The 25310-nt window shown below is 41.0% G+C and overlaps 1 protein-coding gene across 1 annotated transcript in view; it reads right to left on the reverse strand.

Moving 5' to 3' along the window:
• The window catches only part of PDGFC (platelet derived growth factor C), a 145470-nt gene extending 120423 nt beyond the window's left edge, over nucleotides 1–25047 (reverse strand). Inside the window, exon 1 of the mRNA XM_033060384.1 lies at nucleotides 24682–25047. Within this exon, the coding sequence (XP_032916275.1) occupies nucleotides 24682–24799 (118 nt within the window). The 5' untranslated portion in view covers nucleotides 24800–25047. The remainder of the gene's footprint in view (nucleotides 1–24681) is intronic.
• Nucleotides 25048–25310: the final 263 nt, after the last annotated feature.

The raw sequence follows: 25310 nt of genomic DNA on the forward strand, positions 1-25310 counted from the left end.
TACTCAGTGCAGCTTGTATTCGTGAATTTACTGTAAGTGAAAATTTTTTAACCTACCCCTTTTAGTACTCAACAAGTGATTATTCTCCTTCCTGTAGGCATTCTTCTTTTCCAGAAAGTATTAGAGGGTCTTTTTTCTCATTAATCTGAAGACAGCACGTAACCTCTTCTAAGAAAATCTATTTAAAAATTTTTAGTATAAAAGCTAGAGTGGAGTATTGTGTGCATCATGGCATAAGAACTAAAAACTGTTTCAATAGCTAAAAATCCTCTAGCTCTTGTAGCATTTCAAGTGTTTCCAATTGTCCAGTTTCAGAGTATTTGCAGTTTCCAAAATAGTTGATGGAAAATTAAACCTCACCCGGACACATTTTGTAGGGTACATTACAGGTTCTCTAAAACACTTTACCATTCCACATAAAAGAAAGAACATACATATTATGCTCTCTGCAGCTAAATTGCTATGCAAATAAATTATTTTATTTGTGCCTTCTTGAGATGACACTTTTTGACAGTGACATTTAAGTGTTCTGCATTCATCTTTCAGGGCTGGAGATCGCTCAAATTGAATCTCTTTGATAGGTGAAATAAGCCTGTGAGAAACTACTATTTTTGAAATATTTTCATTTCATCTAGGTGAATTTTGTTGGTTTGTGAGGTTTTTTCCTAAGATTATTATTGCTAGATACTATTAAGATTAATTGGTACTGAGTATCTAAAAAGTGTTCTGGATATTTTAAAAAGACATCAACTTAATCTCTTGATAAATTGACATTTTGGAAAGATGACACACAATCACGAGAGCTTGATCTAAGTGCTATTTTTATAAGTAAACCTGAATGAGGCAACTTAGGCTAGCAAAAAAGCATCCTCTTCAAAACCTGTTTGTTTATCTGAAAGTATTTTACTACTGGAAATAAAAAAATCACTGTTTTTGCCTTTAATTGCCCAAACTTCTTTAATTAAACTGAAGTTTGCAAAGTATTAGCTATAAGTTTCTGAACTGCATACTTGTAAATCTGTAGTTCTCTGGGCAGCTCACAGACAGAGAGAAACACCTCTTCCTGACCATAAAAGGTCCGAGTACATGTTCTCAAGCGGAAAATGTGTGGGATCTTATTTACAAATGTATAAATACATGCCATTCCTTTGCAATCACAGGCACAGTTGAAAGCAAGCTAGAAAAGGAAGTACTAGCAACTTTATTTGAGATTTCTATTACATTTTGTCTGGTATGGTACCACTTCCAGCCTGTATTTTCATAAATGTCTCATTATTGCAGTGATTAAGGTCAGAAAATATTGCTCAAATATTAATCACATTTTTTTGTTTGTGCTCCAAACATCTATTTCTCTTTATTCCTCGCCCAATACCATTACACCCTCCTAAGGCAGAGACAGGAGACCTGAGGAAAAGGCTCATTACTGGATCTAGCAGCAACCAAGAAATGACTGTCACAGCAAGCAGTTTTTCCCTGGGAAATGGTTTCCAGCAGACAAGAGGCACTGGTGAGCAGCGTGGCACTGCCACCGTCTTCAGGGACACTAGTCTCTGCTCTTAGCACTGCCTACCAAGAACCAGGCTTGACTTAACAGGGTCATCAAAATTTCAGCAGAGCATGGATTAGGCTGTTCACATTTGTAGAATTCATTCATTCTTCCAAATTCTATTAGAGAGAAAAAAACCCAAACAAATAGTTCAATTGCTAGGTTTTCTCTAAATATAAAAGGCAAATTGAAAATTATTCTTCTAAATTACCTCAAAATAAATTGAAAATAATTTTCCACGGCAAATTTAAATGTGGTTTTCAATTTGGCAATTTAAAATAGTACCAATGTCATTTTCTAGAACTGCAGAATTTAAGAATACTACTAGAAAATAAATACCTAGTTCTTATCTTATCATCTCTACCTGATGAGGTTAGTGAGGATTATCATTTGAGTAGGTATTATTTATTCCATGCATAAGATCCAGAATTTCAGAGCACGGAAGAAAACAGAGGTACACAAGTTCTCTATTAATTTACTTTTATAAGAATATGTTTTATTTCGGTTACAGTCAAAAAAACCCATTCCTGAATGCAAAATGGCATCCAGGAAAAATGGCTGACTCAAGAAAAATTTGCAAGATAATTAGGTGAAGCATCTGGTATTCTGAAACATGTTTTTCTTCATGTAAGAAAACTTAGTAAATATTCTGTTTAAAGAGGAGAGGAGAGTGGAAATGATTCACTATCCACACACAAGGCAGACAAAGGTGGGGTTATCTCATGAGAGAAATTCAATAGTAAACAAATAAAATTCAATTCTGAAATAAGGCAAGGAACAGGGTGGGAGATCAGCGACTAATTTGCAATAGCATAATATCACTGGCTGCACTGAAGAACCTGCTTTACCCCCAGGGGCAGGTTCTCCTTCAAACCAGGATCTAAAATAACCAGCAAGAACTAAAAAAATCCAAACTCTTAAATCTCTGCTCTTCTTAGGCAGAGGCATAATGAAGGAATAGATTCTGGTCATGAGGTTTACAAATGAAAAAAAAGTCAATGGGAAGAAAACCAAGGCCAAAACAAACAGAACACTACTTGACACCACAACCTCACAACAGGAAAGAAAACTTGAAAAAGTTTACTTTCCATTTTTACAGTAACCACCTGATTTACAGCATCTTTTACCCATACTAACAATGATACATATGAAGTGGAACATTGAAATGTCTTGATCCTGTGAAATGTATAGCTTTGACTCACTTCAGTCTCTATCACTCCCAGATCTGAGCCCAACATAAAGAAATTTCTGACTATCTTTCCTATGTGCAGAGCTGCTGTCTGTCCTACTGGGATGGCCAAGAGCTGTTTATTAAGTGAATATTAAGAACCTGAGGTAAAGGCATGGAAAACTAGAGAAAACACTCTTACTGTGTAAATCCAGGGTCTACTCATACCTTGAATACTGCTTCTCAGTATTTTTTGATACTTGAAATACCAGAAGATACATCCTTTGTGTTCATTTTTGCATATAAACGTCTATATTTGCTACAGGCAAATACACAAACACTCTTCAGGAGAACAGTATGGCAGATCCAAGGCTTGGAGCAGCTGTTAGCTGAGGCTCCACAGTAGCTGGTCAAATCTAAAAATCATACGCAAAACCAAAGAGCAAGATGATACTGAATAAAATGATCCATCAGTGTGCATGAAACAACCAAAATAAGATATTTATCAGTTATGAGGTTAAACTTTCTCACTAGAAACTGTAAACAGCAAAAATTTACAAGATGTCAAAAATCCCTTGGGTTACCAAACACCCAAATTCTGCCTGCAATCTATAAAATTTTCTGACTCCTCTAACACCGTAAGGCAGGAAAATAATCCAGGGAATCATTGTTACATTCCTTACTGGGTACTCTCAAACAAAACACATTGAGTCAGCTATACCTTCAATTTGGCCTGGAGTGGCTGCTATTACCTTCTAGAACTTTCTCAGGGAATTGCCTTGGCACACAGGTTCCATTAGAGGTACTTTCTTTTAATTTATTGCCTTGACATTGCAGCATTATACTTAACCTTATCTCTTCCTTTTAGCCTCATTACCATTTTATGATATTCAAAATTCACATATTTTTCCAGATCTTTAATTACCTTGCCTACCTTTAATAAAATTTTTTCATCTCAAATACAAAGCCCTTCTTTTTCAGTACAATCAAAATATTTTTTCTTGAATTCTCCTCAGTCTAATATTAATTATATAAGCTACCTACCACTAAGTTTTACTTCTTTAAGAATATCCATATTTACAAGATAATTAGGAATTATCAATTTATTTTTTTCTTGGTAAATAGGAGTCATGTCTGAGTGAACTTTGCAATTTTTCTGACCATAATTATGTTCCATTTCCCTTCTCTTTCTCAAAGATTTTAGTTCTGTTTTCAAGCCCTAGTTCCTACAGTTTCCCAAAGTTAAAAATGAAATTTAACAAATGGACATTTAGTCATATCTTCCACATAAACATCTCAAAAAATACTAACACAGATCCAAAGTTGTATAAAATTGGGCAACAGAACAGCAACTACATTCTTAACAGCTGCAAGTGGTAGATAAGTTAATAAAAGGTTACTTTAGTTGCAGATATTATCGTAAAGCAAGAAAATCCAGTCTTTAGAAAGGAATTTGTGGGGATCAAAAGTAATTCTCTGATTTGATTTTGGTCAAAACAGTGTGCTAACCTGTAGCAAGTGACAGGGGATGTCAGTCAGTGTCTCAACCGTCCAGCATGAATGGGGGCAGAGAAAGGCAAAAACAACAAAACAAGCAACAAAACCCTTACAAGCAATTAGAGAGCCTTCACATTCCCTCCAGTACAAATACAGATGGAAGACAAGCACAGTTTTCAAACCCTCTTCATCTAACATTTTGTATTTCTTTGAAAGCCTACTCAGGCAGTAGTTAAACCTAATTTTAAGTAAGATACAAGAACAGAACCTCAGCCTTGTGTTTTCAACTACTTACTGCTCATGCTTTGTTACTACCTGAATAATGCCATGATACCAAGAAATATAAATGAGGCGTTACACCAAGAGATTGCCATTAAATGAAGTCTCTGGCAACATTTTTGCCTCAAAGCAAGTAATAAAAAGGTCTTCATGATCCTGGAAGATTTCTGCAGGTACTTCAAGAAAGTTGTTGACACTACCTAAAGCCTGATAAACACCTACAGTTTGAAAAGTGTATATTGAAATTACACACGAATACAATTGGTGGAGGTGGCATCTTCATCTTATATAATCTTCTGCAGAGAGATGAAAATGGTAAAATTCTAAAGCGAATTATGAGAAAGCTATGAAAACAGAATTACACCTAACCTCAGAAATTAACAACAAAAATATTTTATTTTACATTAAAAAAGACAAGTAACTATCTGAAGCTATTTAGAGAGTTATTTTGTGAACACAATCCATTTGAATGCAATATTGCTTATTGGAACAGGTAGTTGTAAATACGGTTTTAAAGAAGTAGGAGAAATATTGCTCCTAGAACAAATGTACCAGATACTCTGTTTATAAAGAAATATAGAAAAGCTGAATTACATACAGAAGGCTTCTGTTATGGAACTGAAGTAAATTCCAGAGCAGGAAGAATTTTAAGAACAAGGGTACTCACCTTAAAAATAAAATACAAACATAATTGTCAGAGAATGAAAGTAGTTTCTTTGAATTAGATCTTGTTTGCTTACAGACATTCTTAAAATCTGTATAGTACTACTACTTTTGCCTTGCTACTGTCACTACATTTTAAACACAGAATTTATGGAACTGCAAAAGGCAGCATCTTAGCAGTATCTCTTCCTCTACCGAAGAAAAAGCATTTATTCACATTATCTGGCTAAAAGCCATCAATATCTTTCATGGAAAAGATCTAGAGAAAAAATTATTTTCCAGATATGGCATTTTATTGGACGCCTTTTTTTCTAAGACCATCTTTCTTTTGGTGCTTTTCTACTGTTTGCTAGCAAAGGTAGCAGTAACATAAACATCTTGGTCCTTTGAGCAAATAATCCCATTGTGTTTATGGAGTGTTCTTGGTTATCAAGTCATCTTGAAGAGAGGGACTGATGATTTTTTGTTTTGTTCAGTCTTCAGGAAATTGACCCCACACAATTCCAGTAGGATGCAAGAACTTTCCCTCTAGCCCTTCTCTGTGACAGAAAGCAGAGGTTAGCTGGGCACTCAAAGCCTGATGCTGAGCATTATAACTTATTACTGAAGAAGGGGATTCCAGAGGCTCCAGCAATGTTCACAGGCAGAAAAATTACCAAAGCTCCTTTTCCTCTGTTTTCCCCATCCATATATAGATACACATCTAACCATTACTGATCAAAATCTTTTTGGCAGGTGCAAGCTGCTGACCTTTCTAATCAAAAAGCAACACTGTACCCACTGTCTGGTTTGCACACCTTTTCCTTAGGGCTCAGTTAACTTAAAATAGCTTCCAAAATGCACACATACACACAAAAAAAAATTCAAAAAAAAAAAAAAACAGGAAGAAGAAAAGAAGAGAAGCCTTGGGTGCAATTTTATTTATCCTCAGAAAAATTTCAGACATTATGAAATAATTCGTTTAGAAAGTGCCAGGAATAACAACAAAAAAAAGAAGTTAAAGTGAATCTTTCTTGGCACCAAGGTGCCACTGAGACGTTTGTTATAGTCTCTCCTCTGGCTTTCAGGATCAAGTTCCTATAGAAATATAGTTTTCCAAGTGCCATTGGGTTTCATTTCTAAATGCTTTGATCTTGATTTTTAGAAATATAATACAGCAATTTCACGAATACAAGCCGCACCAATTTGACTAAGATTTTGCTCCTAAACCGGAAATGTGGCCAATAGTCAGGAGCGGCTAATATGTGAATAATTTTCTGACATTTACAACCTCAGAAGTGCCAGCCAGAGTGTCAAGCCGAGCTGCTGCAAAGTCAGCATTTTGCGATTGTTACAAATTGCTACTCTGTTGCACCGCGGGTAGAGCCTGGCTGCCTGCAGGCAGCACGGGGAGAGAGGTGGGAGAGCTCCCTACCACAGCCCGGGGGAGAGACGGGGGGGCCCTGTGCCGTCATTGCCGCGGCCCGGGGAGGAGAGGGGGGACCTGGGCCGCCCCTGCCGCGGCTCTGGGAGGCGGCAGGGCACCCGCGCCGCCATTGCCGCGGCCCGGGGAGGAGGAGGGGACCCGGGTCGTCACTGCCGCGGCTCTGGGAGGCGGCGGGGGACCCGGGCTGCCCCTGCCGCAGCTCTGGGAGGCGGCAGGGGACCCGGGCCGCCATTGCCGCGGCTCTGGGAGGAGGAGGGCACCCGGGCTGCCACTGCCGCGGCTCTGGGAGGTGGTGGGGGACCCGGGCCGCCCCTGCCGCGGCTCGGGGAGGTGGTGGGGGGCTCCGTCCCTGCCTGCCACCACAGGGCAGCGCCGACCCGGGATGACCGAGCCCAGTGGCAGCGGCGGCTGGCCCCCAGTGGCCCCGCCGAGCGGCAGCGCCTGGTTGGGCCACCTGGCCCCATCAGCAGCCCCTAGTGGGCCGAGCCTGCACAGCCTTAGTTGAGCCAGTAAACCCCGCCCTGCCGCCGTTCTATTACTATTTGGCAACTTTGTTGCACGCCGGTCCTCGCTGTGAACGACAGAGCGGTTTATATTCAGGTGCAGCCTATTTATGGACAAAATACGAAATATTTGCCAACACCCAGAGATGCAGCTTATACTCAGTGCGGCTTGTATTCGTGAATTTACTATAATTTCCTCTAGTTTAAAGTAATGACAATTATTGATACAAAGCCATCCCTGAAAGCCATGCTTACTGGTGACACAAAAGATAAGCAAATTTAAAGGCCGTGTCTAATATTTTAATCTTGGTGCATGAGAAAAAAAACACAGGAAAATAGAGATTGCTTATCCAATATTGATAAAAAGCCTAAACATCTGCTACTTTATCTGTAGTTCATCAGACATATAAATGTTTTAGCATGAAAAAACTGTAACAGCTAAAAGAATGCTTCTCCCTTCACCCCCTGGGATATGAACCCTGATTAACTACCTGTTAAACCACCACCAACACTATATACATCCTATGTTTTTAGGAACAGCCCATCAAAAAGAACTGTCAGTAATGCTGAGGACAAATCAAACCAGTATATTGCAATGTTTATGAATTGATCACTGTCTTTGCTGTTTACAGTTTCACGTCCTGTACCAGGAATCTTCCAAATTCCCCTTTTAAATTCCTCTGCATGATGGAAAAATTAAGTGACACCAATCTAACAGTATAAAATAAGATCCTCATGCACAACAGGATGAAAAAAATAATTAACCCCATTCAGTAATCACCAATGAAGAGTTACTGTGCTGGAGCCCTTTTGTTCATTCTTCTAAGAAAGGAAAAAAGAAACTGAAAAAACAATTTCTATGCAGTGTTATCACAGCGTTGTGGTTTCTGCTATTGTCAACTTTCAACGCAGACTTCTTTTACATTTGTCTTTACCTCTCAACATATACCACTTCCTTATGCTTTAAGGAACAACATTCAGTGTTGATCAACTATTCTGCAAACTGCAAAAAAGAGTACAGTAATCTCATGAGTATAAGGCACACTGGGGTATAAGGCGTACTTCCAGGTGTCGGCAAATTTCCGAACTTTGTCCATATATAAGGCGCTCTGGGGTATAAGGCGCACTTTCGTTTGCAGCGAGGATGGTCACACAACAAAGTAAACAATTTGTAACAATCACACGATCGCGTGTTTTACTGGCAGGTGCTCAATTCGCAAGCTCTGTTCCCCCCGTGGCACCCACAGGTAGCCCGCTTTCCCCCGCCATGCAACAGAGTAACCAAATTTGTAACAATCATGCGATCGCGGGTTTTACTGGCAGGTGCTCAATTCGCAAGCTTGGCTGGGCCCATGGCTCACTCTTCCGGGTTGGCAAATTCCCAAACTTTGTGTATATATAAGGCGCTCTGGAGTATAAGGCGCACTTCCGGGTTCGGACCAAAATTTTAGTCAAAAGGGTGCGCCTTATATGTGTGAAATTACTGTATTTCTCTCTTGCCATAAAGGCAGAAGCATGGAGGCTTTTGTTACAGTTTTTATCAAATTTTTATCAAGAGCACAGATATTCATATCTTTCCATTAGCATTTCACTGTAAACAGAGTAGAGATCCTGTTATTCAGCATACAGCTTGCATTCCTTAGCTTATTGAGTATAAGAGCTATAACAGAGAATAAAATTCAAAATATGAAAGCTTGATTAGCTTTTATCTTTCAAATGCTATTTTACATAAATAAACTTTATTACACTTAAACCATTATTAGTTGGAGGTTTTTAAGATAAGAAGTAATTCAGACAGGAAATTATTCTTATAGCTAGACAGGCACTGCAAATACAGCAAACATGAACACATTTCACATTAAATGGACATAATCAAAAATCTGAAAAAGAAGTCATCAAGATGTTTCCCTAAACATGCTATTTATAAAAAAAGTATACATACTTAGTATGCCTAATAAATTGCTAGTAGATATAACAGTATGCTTTATAGTAATTAGCAAGTTTAGAACTGCTCTTATGTTAAGGATTTGACTTAAACAGACAGAAATTAATATTTTTGGTAACAGCTTGCTTTTATTTAAGTACAGTAAATTCACGAATACAAGCCCCACGGACTATAAGCTGCATCTCTGGGTGTTGGCAAACATTTCGGTTTTTGTCCATAAATAAGCTGCACCTGAGTATAAGCCTCTCTGTCATTCACAGCGAGGACCGGCGTGCAACAAAGTTGTCAAATAGTAATAGAACGGCGGCAAGGCGGGGTTTACTGGCTCAGTTAAGGCTGTGCAGGCTCGGCCCGCTAGGGGCTGCTGACGGGGCCAGGTGGCCCAGCCCAGCGCTGCCGCTCGGGGCCGGCCGCCGCCACTGCCACTGGGCTCGGGGCCGGCTGCCGCTGCTGCCACTGGGCTCGGTCACCCCGGGTCGGCGCTGCCCCGCGGTGGCAAGCAGGGATGGAGCTTCCCCCACTCCTATGGCAGCGGCGGCTGGCGGGGACGGAGCTTTCCCGCGCCCGTGGCACCGGCGGCGGGCGGGGACGGAGTTTCCCCGCTCCTGCCGTGGTTGCAGCGGGCGGGGACAGAGCACCCTGCCTCCTCCCCGAGCCGCGGCAATGGCGGCGGGGGTTCCCCCCCCCCCGCCCGGGCTGCAGTAATGGTGGCACGGGCTTCCCCCCCCTTCCCGGACCGCAGCAATGGCTGTGCAGGCTTCCCTCCCCCCTCCCTGGGCCGCGGCAATGGCTGCGCAGGGCGCCCGTCAGCTCCCCGAGCCACGGCAATGGCGGCGTTGGCTTCCCCCTCCTTCCCCGAGCCGCGGCAATGGTGGCGCGGGCTTCCCCCCACCTCCCCGGGCCATGGCAATGGTGGCGCGGGGCCCCCCCGTCTTTCCCCTGGGCTGCGGCAGAGGAGGAAAGAGAGCTCTCCTGCCTCTCTCCCCGCCCCCCGTGATGCCTGCAGGGAGCCAGGGCAACAGAGTAACACCGTAACAACCGCGAAATGCCGGCTTTTACTGGCAGGTGCTTGGCTCGGCGCCCTGGCTGGCACGTCTGGGGTTGTAAAAGTCAGAAAATTATTCACATATTAGCCGCCCCCGAGTATCAGCCGCACTTCCGGGTTTCCACCAAAATTTTTGTCAAATTGCCGCGGCTTGTATTCGTGAAATTACTGTATGTTACAAGATACCTTTTACAGTAGTCTTTGAGCTTCAAACTAATAAACATTCAGCAAAACAACAGAAAGGAAAAATGTTACTGAGAAAAAACAGCTACCTCTGAAAATAATTATATTTTAGTTGACTGAAGTCTTGAGTCAGCCAAGGGAATGAAGTAGAGGCAACAATAAAAAAATGGTTTTAATATAATAGTTATTAATAAATAAGTCATCATGCACTTCAGAAAATTAAAACAAAACAAAAACATCAAACAAAAAAAACACCTCCTACATATTCCAGAGTTGTTTTTGAAGTTCCTAAAGTAGGGCTAGGGAATCAGGACTTGGAAACCAATAACTCCTATGTTCTGTATTCAGTAGCAACATCTGGGCACACAAAAATTCCAAAACCAGATGGCGTGCACCTTTTGCAGTCACACATGCCTCTGTAGAGCAGATAGCTCAATATGCAGCTTGGATGTGGCCAACAATCCACATGTTCAACTGCCACTTTTGCCTGGAATTAAATTATTTTGACATGAAGAAGACCAGAGAAGATGCCGTTCTTCCCAAGCCCAAGAAAATGAAAATTAAATGTAAATATTGTCATGTTATCTAGCATTAGTTGATCTCCATGTATACTTAAAAGACTACTATTTAAACTCTACACAATTTATGTAATGTTTTAGGACCTGTTAACACACTGATAGCCCATCCTGAATTCAGTCAAAATAATTTTATCTTCAGTATTCACCACTGTTTCCCTAAGCCAACTTAAAACAAGAGATTTTCAGATTCTTGCTTTCTGAAAAACTACAGAGAACACATTCTCATCTGAAGTGCAAATATGGAATGTAATGTTACCAAGCACTTCCTAAAACTGAAAAAATCTGAACATTTCAACCCAGCCCAAGAACAAACCTCAAGAAACAGAATTACAAACATATATTAAGCATCCACTTACACAAAAATGACAGAATACACCACACACAAGTGCACATAACCATAAATTTGAATAATTAATGCCCATCTACTGAGAAGCTACTAGAAATAAGTGTTGGGTGTTAAAACTTTCCCTAAGCAAACTAAGCCTCCTTTCTTGCTTCACATATTTCAAAGTGTTTCAAATGAATCAGAACCATTAACAAAATTTGATGGTTTTTTCCCATAATGAGCAAGAGGAATCAACTTTATTTAAGGGTATTGATCCAACCTGTACACAGTATTTTTTAATAATAGATAGATCTACAAACTTAAAGAGAAGCTAAAAATCCCATAAAAGCAATGGTTCGTTTAAATATAATACTAGCACGTCATCATTTCTTTCTCCAATGTGAAAGACTAACTGGGCCCAAATTTTGGTAATGTAACTACATTATAAGCAAGAACAATTTGGAAATATTTCACTGCTACTTCATTGGGAATTACAATTACACCAACCTCCCGACAAATGAGGCCAACCAGAGTTTTGTAAGATTCTTGCTGATAAGGCAGGCACATGCTTTAGAAACATGTTTAGCTTTCTACTTGACAACTGTACAAAACCATTTTTTTCCCCACAAGCATTATGAAAATTTTGCATATCAGGTAGGTATTTAAGCAACAGAGCTCTCTTTACTGTCATACTCTGCCGAGGTGTGACATTCTTGAGGTGTTAGGTAATATCAAAGCCAATCTCAGTGGTGTCTCTTCAAATAAAATTATTGAACTCTAACTATGCCAGTACTGTTTGGACTCAGCTTGGGACACTCACTTCCCTACACACGTACCAGTTCTTGCAGGTACTGAGGACAGGTATACGATAAAGATTCCCAAGGTAGAAAAAAAAAAAAAAAAAAAAAAAAAAAAAAAAAAAACAAAGCAAAACTAAAAAAAAAAACCAACAAAAACAAACGAAAAAGGACAGTTCTCAGCATCTTTTGCCAATCTTTATAAAGGCTCTTATGCAGATAGGTAAAGACTGCTGAAAGATTTAACTGTCACAAATTCAATCTCCATTTCAAAAGGAATAACTACAAGGTTTAGCACTACAGGCAAGTACTTTGTGACTTCTCATAACAGCAAACTTGAACATATAGCTGTGAAAAATATAGTGCATGCTTAGCAGAAATTTTTAGAGTATTTAAAGTTTCAGACTCCAAGTCTGCCTATAAATATGCAACGCACCTTGGACTGGGATTTTTGAATGACAAAAAGAAAGCAAGGCCATCAAGAATCTTTAGCCATATTTTAAAACAGTAGGCAAGGTAATATCCAACAATTTAATCTCCTTTTATAGAGATAATGTTTGTTTTGGAGCTATTATTTTTTAGTTGTCAATTAAGAGGTTTTACCTCCCTTTCAGATCCACTGTAGCTTCACAAGCAACAGAAATGTTGATAGATATGAACCTCCCTGTGTAACAACAGACCAACTAAGTAGTAAGACATGGAAGCCTTTAAATATTAAGATAGACCACTTCCCAAAAATTTTTGAAACACAAATTGCTAATAATATACATACAAGCCTTTTACTCTTGACACTGATGCCACATTCATTCAAATTCCTTTCTGAAGGACTTCTTCAAATGATGCATAATCACACATATACACTTTCCATGTAACAACTGTTAGTTTCACAGGTCCATTATCAAGCATCTAAGAGATTTATCAACAGCTCACAATTTAGCACTGTACATACAAATAGAGAACTTCACCCATGTACAGTTAATTACTACCAACTCCAAACTTGTGTTCAGTGAAGATATTTTCTTTCTGAAACTATCTGCATATTTAATGCATGAAGAGTTATGAACAGTAACTGAAGTTGCTTTGGTAGTAGGAAAACAAGCACTTGTCTTGAGAAGGGAAGAACCCCACAGTAGCTAACACTAATATCCCTTACCCAAATGTGTAAACATTGTCCATCCTTTGGCTTACATTTGCATCAAAGCTAATAAATGATCCACAGAATGCATCTTCATATGCAGAAGTCTCACTTATCATATTTTTCACTCCTCTCCAACAAGTGATGAAGTGAGTTGGAAGGGCCTTGTGAAGTGACACACCATAGATACGATGTCCAGTGCTTCAATGAAATACGACATACATTTCTGTGACTAACACAGCTTAGCTTGGAACGCAGACACTCTGTTGTGTGCAAACCTATTTATACTGACAGAGCAGTGCCAAAATGGTTACTTTGTAATTAGTTCAGGCGTGTTTGAATCCAGAAGCAAAACTCTTTTAGTTGATTTTCCAAGGGATACTACTAAGTTCCACTATGGCTCCACAGTGTAACCATGACAATCGAGAAAGGTTCCTCATTCACCTAGAAAAATAACAAATCATACTACTGAATTGCTCTCCTGCATCTTGGCTTTACTCTGAATGCACTGAAAAGTTTGAAAACACTTTTTCTGAAAATTTGTCATCCGTAGTGCCAAAGGTAGAGAAACAAAAACTTGTTGAGGGCAAAATTCAGTCAAGATGACTGTAAAAACCTAATCCACACCCTTGAATTTGGACTGAATATCCATCACTTAAACATCTTGTAAATGACCCAATTTGTTTACATGGCCCTGTAGCTTTTTATGACTTTTCCATAAAGAAGTTATTACATCCATTCCTTTTATTTTGTTTTAGAGCATTTGAATGAGCCCCAGAACCACAAAAAACTGAAACAGATTCTCTGTAGATGGAAGTGGTCTCATATAACTCTCCGTTACCAGTGAAATAATCAGACAACACTTTCAGTTTGGAAATGCCATACCTTCACACACAGCAAAAGAATTTCCTGTGACATATGCCTTTCTTAAATCTTAACTGTTGCATAAAATGAGTGCTGATTTCCTTGTCAATCCAAGAAGGAACTTGGAGCCCCTAGACTAATGTCTTGGATTGTTAGAAACAACAACAAGGGTAAACACAGTGGGATGATTATGCAGAGAATTACACTGGGGGAGAAAAAGTACAGTAATTTCAAGCATATAAAGCGCACTCTTTTGACTAAAATTTTGGCCCAAACCCAGAAGTGCGGCTTATACCCCAGAGCGCCTTATATATGGACAAAGTTCGAAATTTGCCAACCCGGAAGTGCGAGCTGGCAACCCTCGGCAGCCCACAAGAGCCGGCGCCGGGCGGGAGTTCCGGGACCCGCAGTGGGCACCTGGGGCTGCATTTAAAAGCTACACCAATCTGTGAAAAATGTTTGCAAATTGAACACCTGCCAGTAAACCCCACAATCACGCAATTCCATTACTAATTTATTACTTTGTTGCACACGGATCCTCGATGCAAAAAAAAAGTACACCTTATAGTCCAGTGCGCCTTATATATGGACGAAGTTCGGAATTTTGCCAACGCCCAAAAGTGCGCCTTATACTCGTGAAATTACTGTAATAGAATAGAAAATAATAGTAATCAAACTTAGATATTCTAGTCGCTGTCATACAATAGCTTATCCAATGAAGCTCCCGAGATAAGTAAAAGACTCAACAACTGATTTTTGTGAAAAAACTATAACTAAATATAACAATTGAAACAGGTGATATTGTGCATTAGCTCAGAAATAAGTACCTTTTCCAGCAAAGTCACTTTTCCCACTTCATGCACTTTTAAACAAATAATGAAAAAGAAGCATAAAGAAATTAGGAGCTACAGATTGACAGGGAAGGTGACAGGGAAGATGCATCACCAAAATAATTTTTCCAGTGTAAACTACTCTTCAAACATGAAGCTCCCTGGTATTTTACATGCTTACAACTTTGCTGATACGTGCCAAATTGAATAATGGTTCAAAGAACTTGAACATTGAAACTACAAAAAGGGCAACACTCCTTTACCTTTTACTGTCTGAACCTACTAAGCCCATTTATCAAATTACAAGACCAGTTCCCTAATTAACTGCAGCACCTAACTCCTTGCACCCCACCTTCTTACATGATTTATTGCCAATTCATTATAAGAATACTACACCAGCAGCAATGTAAAAAGGAATTAAATGTACAGAAAACATAAGTAGCATTGTCTCTCCTTCCCAAGACATTCTTTGTTTTTTGAGACAGAGAGATTAAGGTTTCAAGAAAAGCCGCATAAGAGTGATAAGGGATCCAGAATTCAACGTTATCACTGGCTATGCCAGACATTCACTGAAACTAGGAAGACCTCCTCAGCTTTCCTTTAGTAGTACTGTAGTATCACAGGGAACATATTAGGATAGGTACCCAACCAACATCACCATTCATCTAGAAAACCAAGCCCTGAAAAATTAAAAACAAAGATTTTTCATTCCAGCCACAAAGTTGGCAAAGTGCAAAAGAAAGCCCTGGCCTACCTGCCTTTACCAAGCTTTATTCAGGATCAATGATACCGTTCACTTCATGTGGAGGAATCAGCACAACAGTGATCAAACTGCGCCATGCCCGCATCCTGTTTTAATGCAGTTAATAACCAGTTTTAACTACAGTAATTTCATGATTATAAGCCATACCATTTTGACAAAAATTTTGGTCCGAACCTAGAAGTGCGCCTTATAATCAGGTGCGGCTTATATATGGACAAAGAACGAAAAGTTGCTGTTTTAGTTTGGAGGACAGGTGGCTGCTAAGAAAGGCAGGAGCTTCTCATTGAAATGGAGAATGTAAACTCCCTCCCTCCAAATTATTATAATTTTGAAATCAAGGGGTTTTCAGGCAAAGATATGGGAATTAGGAATAACAGTTTTTTACTAGAAAAATTAAGATAGAAATACAGTACTACAAAGAAACAAACCCCAAACACTGAAGAAGTGTCATGGGTTATAATACAGGATGTGATCAAATTATCTACTCTATCACCATCTGTTGTGACCAGGTGGGGCAGTGATCTTTATCTCTGTGGGAGACACTCTGCTAATGGGTCGTCCATTGAAATCAGTAGGGCATTGCTCTTTATCTTTGCACCGCCCCCATCCTTCCTCCAGGGAGTTATCTCCTGCTAATGGCCCATTGAGTCCCACTGTGTGACTGATAAAACTACTTCATCCCACTGGGAGTTGCTCCAGCCACAGGGGAGAGCCCAGCCTTTTCTACCTAGATAAAAAGTGAAATTCTGGAACACCAAGTCGCCCTCTTTTCCCCGGACTCCAGACGGAATCCAGACTTTTTTTCCCCATATCATCGCTGGACCTTCGGAGGGAGGCTGCACCCTTCTACAAGGTCACTGCTTCAACTGAACCACATCTGTCACTGCAGGAGAAGGTGCAGTTTCCTTCTGGAGGTCCAGTGGTGTTGTGGAGAAATCCTGTTTCCCTCTGGACTCCAGTGGAGAAAGGGCTGCCTTAGTGTCACAAAACCTCTGTTTTGTCTAGGTAAGAAATGTTGGGCCCTTCCCCCTGGCTGGAGCAACTTCCAATGGGATGAAGTAATTTTATCAGTCACACAGTGGGACTCAATGGGCCATTAGCAGAAAATTACTCCCTGGAGGAAAAATGAGTTGTGAAAAGATAAAGAACAATGCCCCACCTGGTTTCAATGGATGTCTCATTAGCAGAAATATCTCCCACAGAGATAAGGATCACTGCCCCCACCCTCAACAGATGGTGAAAGAATAGATACCTTTTATCCCACTCTGTATTGTAACCCAAGACAGTTGCCAACACCCGGACATGAGGCTTACAATCAGGTGAGGCTTATAATTGTGAAATTACTGTAATTCAAGGAGGAATTTCAGTGTTTTGGGCATTCAGGGAGGTAGGAGCAAAGGTGACCTTCAGCCTAGAGGAATCTTCTTAAAACATCCATGTTTATAATGATACCTTGAATGAATTTACCACAAAACAGTAAGTTTAGTGAATAGTTTATGAGGATTAATTCACTAAAAGGCACATTGCCGCAGAAAAAAAGGTGTTATTGATTATTCCCTTGCAGCTCTCATTCATGGCAGTATAAAAGGATTCTACTTCACAGGAAATAACCATTGAAAATTTTCTTATTTCATTTCTCCTTCTGCCTGCATTGGATTAGATTAAAGTGAGGTTAATTCATATCCTGTTTCCCCATATCCAAACACCTGCATATAAAAATGTCAGAAAGAAAATAAAGTTCCAAAAACAAAATCATCAACCATCACTGTGAAGATCCTCGCTGAAGAGTTAACCTGCATAGTCTTAAATTAACCCACAACAATGAGAATAGCCACAGAGTGAAATAATAACCCAGTGGCTCAAAGGGACTTCACTACACAGTTGAGGAGTTCTTTTAACATTAGCTGCAGCAAGCTCACATGAGGGTCTGGTCAGCAAATGTGAAAGCACATTGACTTGTGAGTTCCACAGTGGCAAGAAGCCAAGTAGGTTCCAAGCCCAGGGCAAGCATCACATCACGCCTACACAAGGTGCATGCCAAAGTCCGAAACTGAGACCATGCTCAACAAAGATGGAATAGTTGGAAGAGAACTAATTAAGCTCAGCAAAAAAAAACCCCAGCACTTGCAAACCCTAATGCAGAAGGTTTGCTGAAGATCGAGGAATTAGCTGGGTTTTCTCTTTTGTTTATACTAGTGTTTTAATAGTTCTTATACTCTGTGTGTGCAAGAATTTCTCCCAGAGCATCCTGCCTTTTGTCACCCAGCCAAACAACTGCTGTGGAAACTGATTAAGTTAGGGAAATGTAGTGACCTGTTATTACACGCATCCTTTGTAAAGATGAGGTACCTTCACACATAAGAAGACTGCTTAGTATGCTGTGGAATCATGAAATTAAACACAAATATCCCAGTGTAGCACTGAAGATTTATTTGAAAAATCTCAGTAGAATGATGTCAAGAAGAGGTGATTACAACTCAGATGAACCCTAAGGCTATAATGTCTATGGACAGAGCCAGGAACAAGTTTTCCAGGCATTGTCACCTTAAAATAACATCCTATAGCCTAAGAATGCCCCTCCAAAACACCAATTCATATTTTAGCTTCACAATGACACATTATGAATTTTCACTTACCTACTTGAATAAAAGCATTTCATATTCAAACACAAGCTGAAAAAGTTGCCCCCAAAAGGGAATCACAGGGTTGAGTAAGTTTTAGCATGCAATTAATTTCTCAGAAACTCTGAAACAGCAAGGCACTCATACAGACACTTAAGTGCTACTAAAATAACTATGTTTCTATGTGCAAGCTTTATTCCCTTTCTGTTCCAGTAACTTTTTTATGTCACACTGCTTTCTGCTAAAAGGCTGTATCTGTACAGGCCAATTCTTAATGCACACCAAGAAGTGTATTTCCCGTGGTATGCACTTTGTGACTAAGAAGCAAAGGTATGGCTCTCTGGTAAAGCCAAGAGCTATCTATAAAGCAATTGAAGAGGCTCATTTCCTGATAAGGGAAGCGGGCTTGCTCAGCACATCCTCTTTCTCATAGTCAGGAACTGCCAGTCATAGCAAAAACCAAAAGCAGCTACCACCCAATAGAGACAGAAACCCCCAAAACCACTGCAACAATGCACAACCACTGCTGTATGATGTAAACCAGTACTTTGCTATTACATGTTGACTATGTAATAATTGAGACTTGAAGGGTTTGAATAGTTATAAGATACAAAAGACATTATGTGAAGTTCAACATAAGCTCTTTGGCAATACTGCTGTTCCTGACTCAAAGTATGCCTCATGTTTCTTCTCTATTATAAATCTCTGACTGATAGACAAACTAAAAACCACCCAAACAACATGACATAAAGCTTTGAAGTCCAATCTGCAAACTTAGTAAGAACGAGTTAATGGAAAAATAAGATTTTACACTAAATTCCATTCAAGATGCTATTTCGCACTAAATTCCATTCCAACCCTAAAAAAGACATGTACAGGTTGGAATGACTACATATTTGGGACAAGGAGTAAAAAGTCTGTATTTTAAAACCCTTATTTTGCCTAATACAAGAAACTGAGAGAAGCAACTAACCAACTAAGGAGAAGCCCCAAGCATCACTCTGTTGCATGGCAAAAAATATGCAGAAGTCAACTGCAAACACAAAAAAACCCCCAGTTTTAAAAACTTTATTCTTTTGTAATTTACTGTAGTGGTGAACAGCTTCTCTAATTTGCCACAATCTTCTGCTTAAAGTCAAAAGAGAATGCTGTAACACATTACTTTCCAGGAAAACAGCATTAAAACATTTCAAAACAAGCCTTAGACTAGGCAGAAATAGATTTAACTTGAGAAAAACTGCATCACTATCAAATTTCTCTTTAGATGACACAGCTTATCTATTATACTTCCTTATCTCCTCAAAACTAAGACAATTTCTGCTACCCAGCAGTAGTCAATAGGCTGTGCTGGCACTCTTCAATTCAACATGAGCCAGTGGAACTGGCATCCCACCATAATAAAATATCTTTAGTTATAAGAAATAATTTTTCAGTCAAATGATTGCCTTCAAGCAAAAACACTGACATTCCTGTCTGTAAGGATTCAATGTGCTGCATCACTTGGACATCCACACATTTTTCTGATGTTCAGCCCAATTTAAAGGAACTTAATCAGAAACTCTGTTGCTATGCTGTCCCCCTCCCTGAATTAACTGGGAGCTCTCTTTGGGGATACACAAATCAGAGAACCCTTTATACAGTTCAGAGTAGGTGTGGCAGGCCACATACACATTGAGACGATGAGAGAATCCTCCTCTGGCACTTCAGCTACTCACTCAGTTGCAGCTGCATCCACCATCTTCTCCCAAGGATGGCCTGAAATATGCAAGTATCATACTCCGTCTCAAGGACACTTTTGGTTTTTTTAAGTTACATAAATCTTTCCCATTTCAGAAGATTTAAGAAATAGATTATGAAGTGTTCAGTTAGTGAAACTTATTATTAGGGATTTCCATTCATGTGGAGGAAGAAGAAAACAAATCTAATTCCTTTTGAGATCTGTGAAAAGACAGATCATGACTGACGTTACCTGTGCGGCAGAAATCAAGTAAATGCTTCAGTTTTCTAAGATTTACTTCAGTAACTGTGTTTACTGAAGTTCATTCATACTTGAAATTGACTGCAGGAAAATCAGTCTTTTTAGTTAGTCCTGGTGAGTTTCTAACTGATCTCAGGTTCTCAGTCTTCTGAAACATTCAGTACTACACTTGAAATGTACACACCACACAAGCTGTACACACATCATTGCTTATGGCATCCAACAGTAGATTTTACATTATGTTCTACAGATACATTTCCTATGAGAAATAGAGTGTAGCAGGTGATAGCTTAGCAAAATTACTTTAAACATTATTGCATCTTGTTCTAAAGTAGCCAAGAAAACAGATCTTAGATTCTCCTGCCATCTCATGCTGTAATCGAATCCAGATTAAGCTAATCACCTCACATAAGAGGGTGCACTCAAGACAACCAGAGTTAAGGCACTAGAATTACAGTAATTTCACTAATACAAGCCACAGCAATTTGACAAAAATTTTGGTGGAAACCCGGAAGTGCGGCTAATACTCGGGGGCGGCTAATATGTGAATAATTTTCTGACTTTTACAACCCCAGACGTGCCAGTCAGGGCGCCGAGCCAAGCACCTGCCAGTAAAAGCCGGCATTCCACAATTGTTACAGTGCTACTGTGGGTGGAACCTGGCTCCCTGTAGGCAGCACGGGGGGCGGGGAGAGAGGTGGGAGAGCTCTCTTCTTCCCTCCTCTACCGCAGCCCAGGGGAGGACAGGTGGGGGGGCACGCCGCCATTGCCGCGTCTCGGGGAGCCAACGGGAGCCCCGCGCAGCCATTGCCGCGGTTTGGGAAGGAGGCGGGGTGCTTTGTCCGCGCCCGCCGCTGGCGCCACGGGCGCGGGAAAGCTCCGTCCCCGCCTGCCGCCGCTGCCGTAGGAGCGGGGGAAGCTCCGTCCCTGCCTGCCACCGTGGGGCAGCGCCGACCCGGGGTGACCGAGCCCAGTGGCAGCAGCGGCCGGCCCCGAGCAGTAGCACCGGGCTGGGCCACCTGGCCCCGTCAGCAGCCCCTAGCGGGCCGAGCCTGCACAGCCTTAGCTCAGCCAGTAAACCCCACCCTCCCGCGGTTCTGTTACTAATTGCACGCGGGTCCTCGCTGCGAACGACAGAGTGGCTTATATTCGGGTGCGGCTTATTTATGGACAAAAACCAAAATATTTGCCAACACCCAGAGATGCGGCTTATACTCAGTGCAGCTTGTATTCGTGAATTTACTGTAAGTCATTCACAGTTCTCAACATACCAATAGCTTCCTCAGACATTTCTGAAGCTACAGAGACATCACGAAGATATTATGTCAAAAACAGCAGTCAAAAATAGCTAGAAATAAAGCAAGAAAGTAGAAGTAAACCATCCAATAAATTCAATATACAAGAATTCAGTTTTGTGATTTAAAAGAAATTGAGCATTCATTTTTTCTTGATTCTTTGCTTCAATATGGAAAAATAGCAGTAAATACATCAAAGAGCCATAAGAAAAGTGATAAAGCCACATAAGTATGAAAAACCCTTCAAAGCATAATCTGACAAAGAACTGTAGAAATGAAATCCACACAGATAAATCGGAGCCCTCACTACATGCACCATTTACTACTACTTTACTTCCAGAAAACTGTTGCAAAAACTTCTTTGATCCTTCAGATGATTATTTACTCAGTGGAATGAAATAAAAACATTAAAGATAAATAGGATTTTTTTTACAGAAATCCCATAAAACCCCTTACTGTCATACAGAATTACAAATAAAACCCCTTCTTAAAGAAAATCTCATGATAACAGAGGGTAGGCAAATAAAAACATGGAGGTAGCTTTAAGTGGTTTCAAATGGAGCTACATTGGCCCCACAACAACCAACACACAGAATTTCCAGGAGGTACCAGCAAAACACTGTGTTCTAAAACATTTAATTTACAATTGCAAAAAAAATATTTACACTAGAAAATTTTCACCTAAAATAATATTCACTATGCAGCAAAATAAAAGAGCTTCTTATGTAAAGAATTAGCAACTAAATTGAGTCAAATTTTAATTTTGAAGTTAATATAATTCAATTATTAAATAAGCAAATATTAGTTAATCCTTAAGCACATGCTAACCCTTTCAAACACAAGCAGTCCCACTGAATTAACAACTGGTCACAGGCATCTTCAGCATCACCTTGAAGCAATAGCTATAGCACCCACGCGTGCACTGAGTAACACTGTAATCCATTCTGCTGCAAAACTTCATGGCCACTTAGTAGTTTTACAAGTTGAGGACAGAATTTTTATTTGTAGACTGCATGAGTGAAAATCTCCCTCTCTCTTGACCAGAGATTATTTGGCACATGAACAGCAATATCTCATTCTCATACTCCAGGGAGTTTTAACCTGCCTCTAGCTAAAAGATATACAATCTTTAGATTGCAGTAGAGTGTAAAAATCACTCTAATTAAATCAAGTAAGAACTGGTTTGACTAGTGTTACAGATGCCCCAAATAATTAAAATCAGTTAAGAAAAGTCAGAGGTTGGTACTTAGCTATACTTAAACTTGTGCTAATTTTTTTAAGTAAGTTTTGCAATTGAACAACTATAAAGCAAACTAAAGTAAGTTACAAAAGGAACCTGGACTGTTCTGAGTATGAACTACCTTATAACAGAGTTTCAGGGCCTTTTTTTAAAATAAAATTTCTCGTGGTTTTGCATTTGTTCTAAGATGTAGACTGTATCTTAGAGCGTGCCAAATTTCACTGCAAACCAGTTGAAGCCTGACCTAAGGCAGCTGCATTTCCAATATATGTGAACAGAATCTAGTTAGTACTGTCACATATACTTACACCTATTTACACCAGTTTTGCTTCCATGCTGTGTGATCTACCTTTTACACTATTGTGCTCCCATTGTTGCACCCTGGAGGCCTTTCAGGGCCCAGCTGCGTTATCCTGGAACAAAACCTTTTAGAGGAGACTGACAGTATAGCAGGTTTCCTTCCAGTCCTGACAAAGTTAAAGTGAAGCAATGACAATACTCTGTGTTGATAAGCTCCATGTGTACACCATGCAAATTTAAGGGAAGGCAGCATAACAGCACGAGACATCAGTATATAATTGCCAAGCCCATTTTGTCACAAACATGTGCCTAAAGCCTCTAAACACCAGGTAGAATGGGAAGGGGTAGAAAGTGAGTGATTTCTCACACAGAGCAGATAATTTCCTGTACTGTGTACAAAGTCTGATTGGTTTCCTGTCAGAACAGCCCAGTTCTCTAAGTCTTTTGATCACTTTTCCCTGGCTCTTCACAGTTGCTCTGATTAGAGATTGATCCCATGCTGTTCTTTGATCAGCAGCTCCAGCAGTCTGCAGGTGCCATATATCATCACATTAACAGGCCACAGCAGTATTAATCTACCCCGTCCAAATTTGTTAGTGCACTGCATATTCTACCCACTCACAGAGGTCTCAGAAACTTTGCTTTCTATTAGAAGACATGACGTAGACTACTTTTATCTGGAGAGTCCCAAGTTCAAAGTTGAGGGAATTGAATTAGCCTTGAATCTACATTTCTGCTTTATTTCATTACAGTTCTGAGAGTTTTGAGAGCTCACAGCTTGGCCTTTTGTGTTGGTTTGTGCCCAGGGAGAAAGCTTGTTCTAGCTGACATGCTAAGTACTACATTTTTCAAACACAGCCCACCCCCCCCCCCCCACATTAAACACCAGGGTGTCCACAACTACATGCTAACAGCCTTAATTTTAGATATTCTATAATAAGTGTGGTTTCATGCAGTATATAACGTTAAAGTTTGTAAAGTATTCTTTAAGATGATTTCATAATAGCAGATCAAGAGGTAAGGTGCTTAAAAATCTGAATAATGTAAATCACATGGAGTTCAGAGGCTAAGCAAATTACACACCCCGAAGCTGCCCTTGCTGTATGAAAGGACTCTTTCTCCAGCTCTGCTCAGCACCAGCCCAGGGGAACTTGCATTTGAGAGTTTTCTAAACATTTCAGGTACACTTGAAAGTTGAAAGTCATTCTCATTTCCTATGCGGGATTAGCTCGTTTCCAGCCCGTACAAAATACCACTCATTCACGCACAGACACAGAAATCCAGCCCCCGAGAGCGAAGTATTTAGGGTAGAAAGGTGCGCGGGTCGCTCGTAGGTTTAGGCTGCTGTTTTTCAGCTTGTTTTTTTTGGTTGGTTTTTTGTTTGTTTGTTTGTTTTTGTTTTTTGTTTTTTTTAAATCAGGGCGAGGTGTGGACAGGAAGGGGACACATTTTGCACCTCGAGTGTCGCAGAAGAGAGAGCTACAGAGCCGCTGCCCTTTTACCCGGAGCCAGCGGGCAGAGCCGCGCTGCCCCCGCGCCCACAGCCCCGGGACCCACTCCCGCCCCGCGGCGGGAGAGAGGAGCTGAAGGAGCCGAGAAGAGAGGAGCCGAGCGGAGAGCTCCGCACTGCTCTGCGCCGGCCGGGCGCCCGCCCCCGCCCTGCCCCGGGCTGCGCAGCGGTGGATACTGCGGCTCCTTACCGTTTTGCTGCTTGGCGCCGGAGAAGACGAACTTGCTGCTCAGATCGGATTCGGCGACAGCCCCCTGCCTCCGGCCGGCCAGGGCAGATGTCAGCAGGAGCAGCCCGAGGAGGAGCATTGGGCCGGCGAGGCGAGGGGCTCCGGCGCAGCAGGCACTGGCGGCGCGGCACCGAGGCCCGGGCGTCTCTCAGCAGCGCCCGGCGCGGGCTGCGCCGCTGGGGCGAAGGCAGCACTGAGCCTGCTCTGGCAGCGGAGAATTGCAGGGTAGTTTCCGCATAATCCCATCCAAAACTTTTTCCTAGAGCCCTTTTCTGTGTCTCAAGGTTTTGTTTTCCTTTGGCTTTTCTTTTTCCCCCTCTCTCTTTCTCTCTCTCTTAAAAAGAAAAAAAAAAAAAAAAAAAAAAAAAAAAAATCAGAGGAAAATCTGGACCCAGACCAGCTTCCCAAGGACTAAACGATCCGTGGCCGTGGCGGGCAGGGGTCAGAGGAGCCGGAGCTGGTGCCGGGCGCTGCTGCTGCCGCTGCGGAGGAACGCGCACCTGTCAGCCGGCAGCGGGGGCGGGCGGGGGGCAGGCAGCCCGCTCTCGCGCACCCGCGCTTTCCTCGCTCGCAACTCGGCGGCCGCGCTG

The sequence above is a fragment of the Catharus ustulatus genome, chromosome 5 (genome assembly GCF_009819885.2).
Source record: "Catharus ustulatus isolate bCatUst1 chromosome 5, bCatUst1.pri.v2, whole genome shotgun sequence".
In the NCBI taxonomy this organism is placed as follows: domain Eukaryota; kingdom Metazoa; phylum Chordata; class Aves; order Passeriformes; family Turdidae; genus Catharus; species Catharus ustulatus.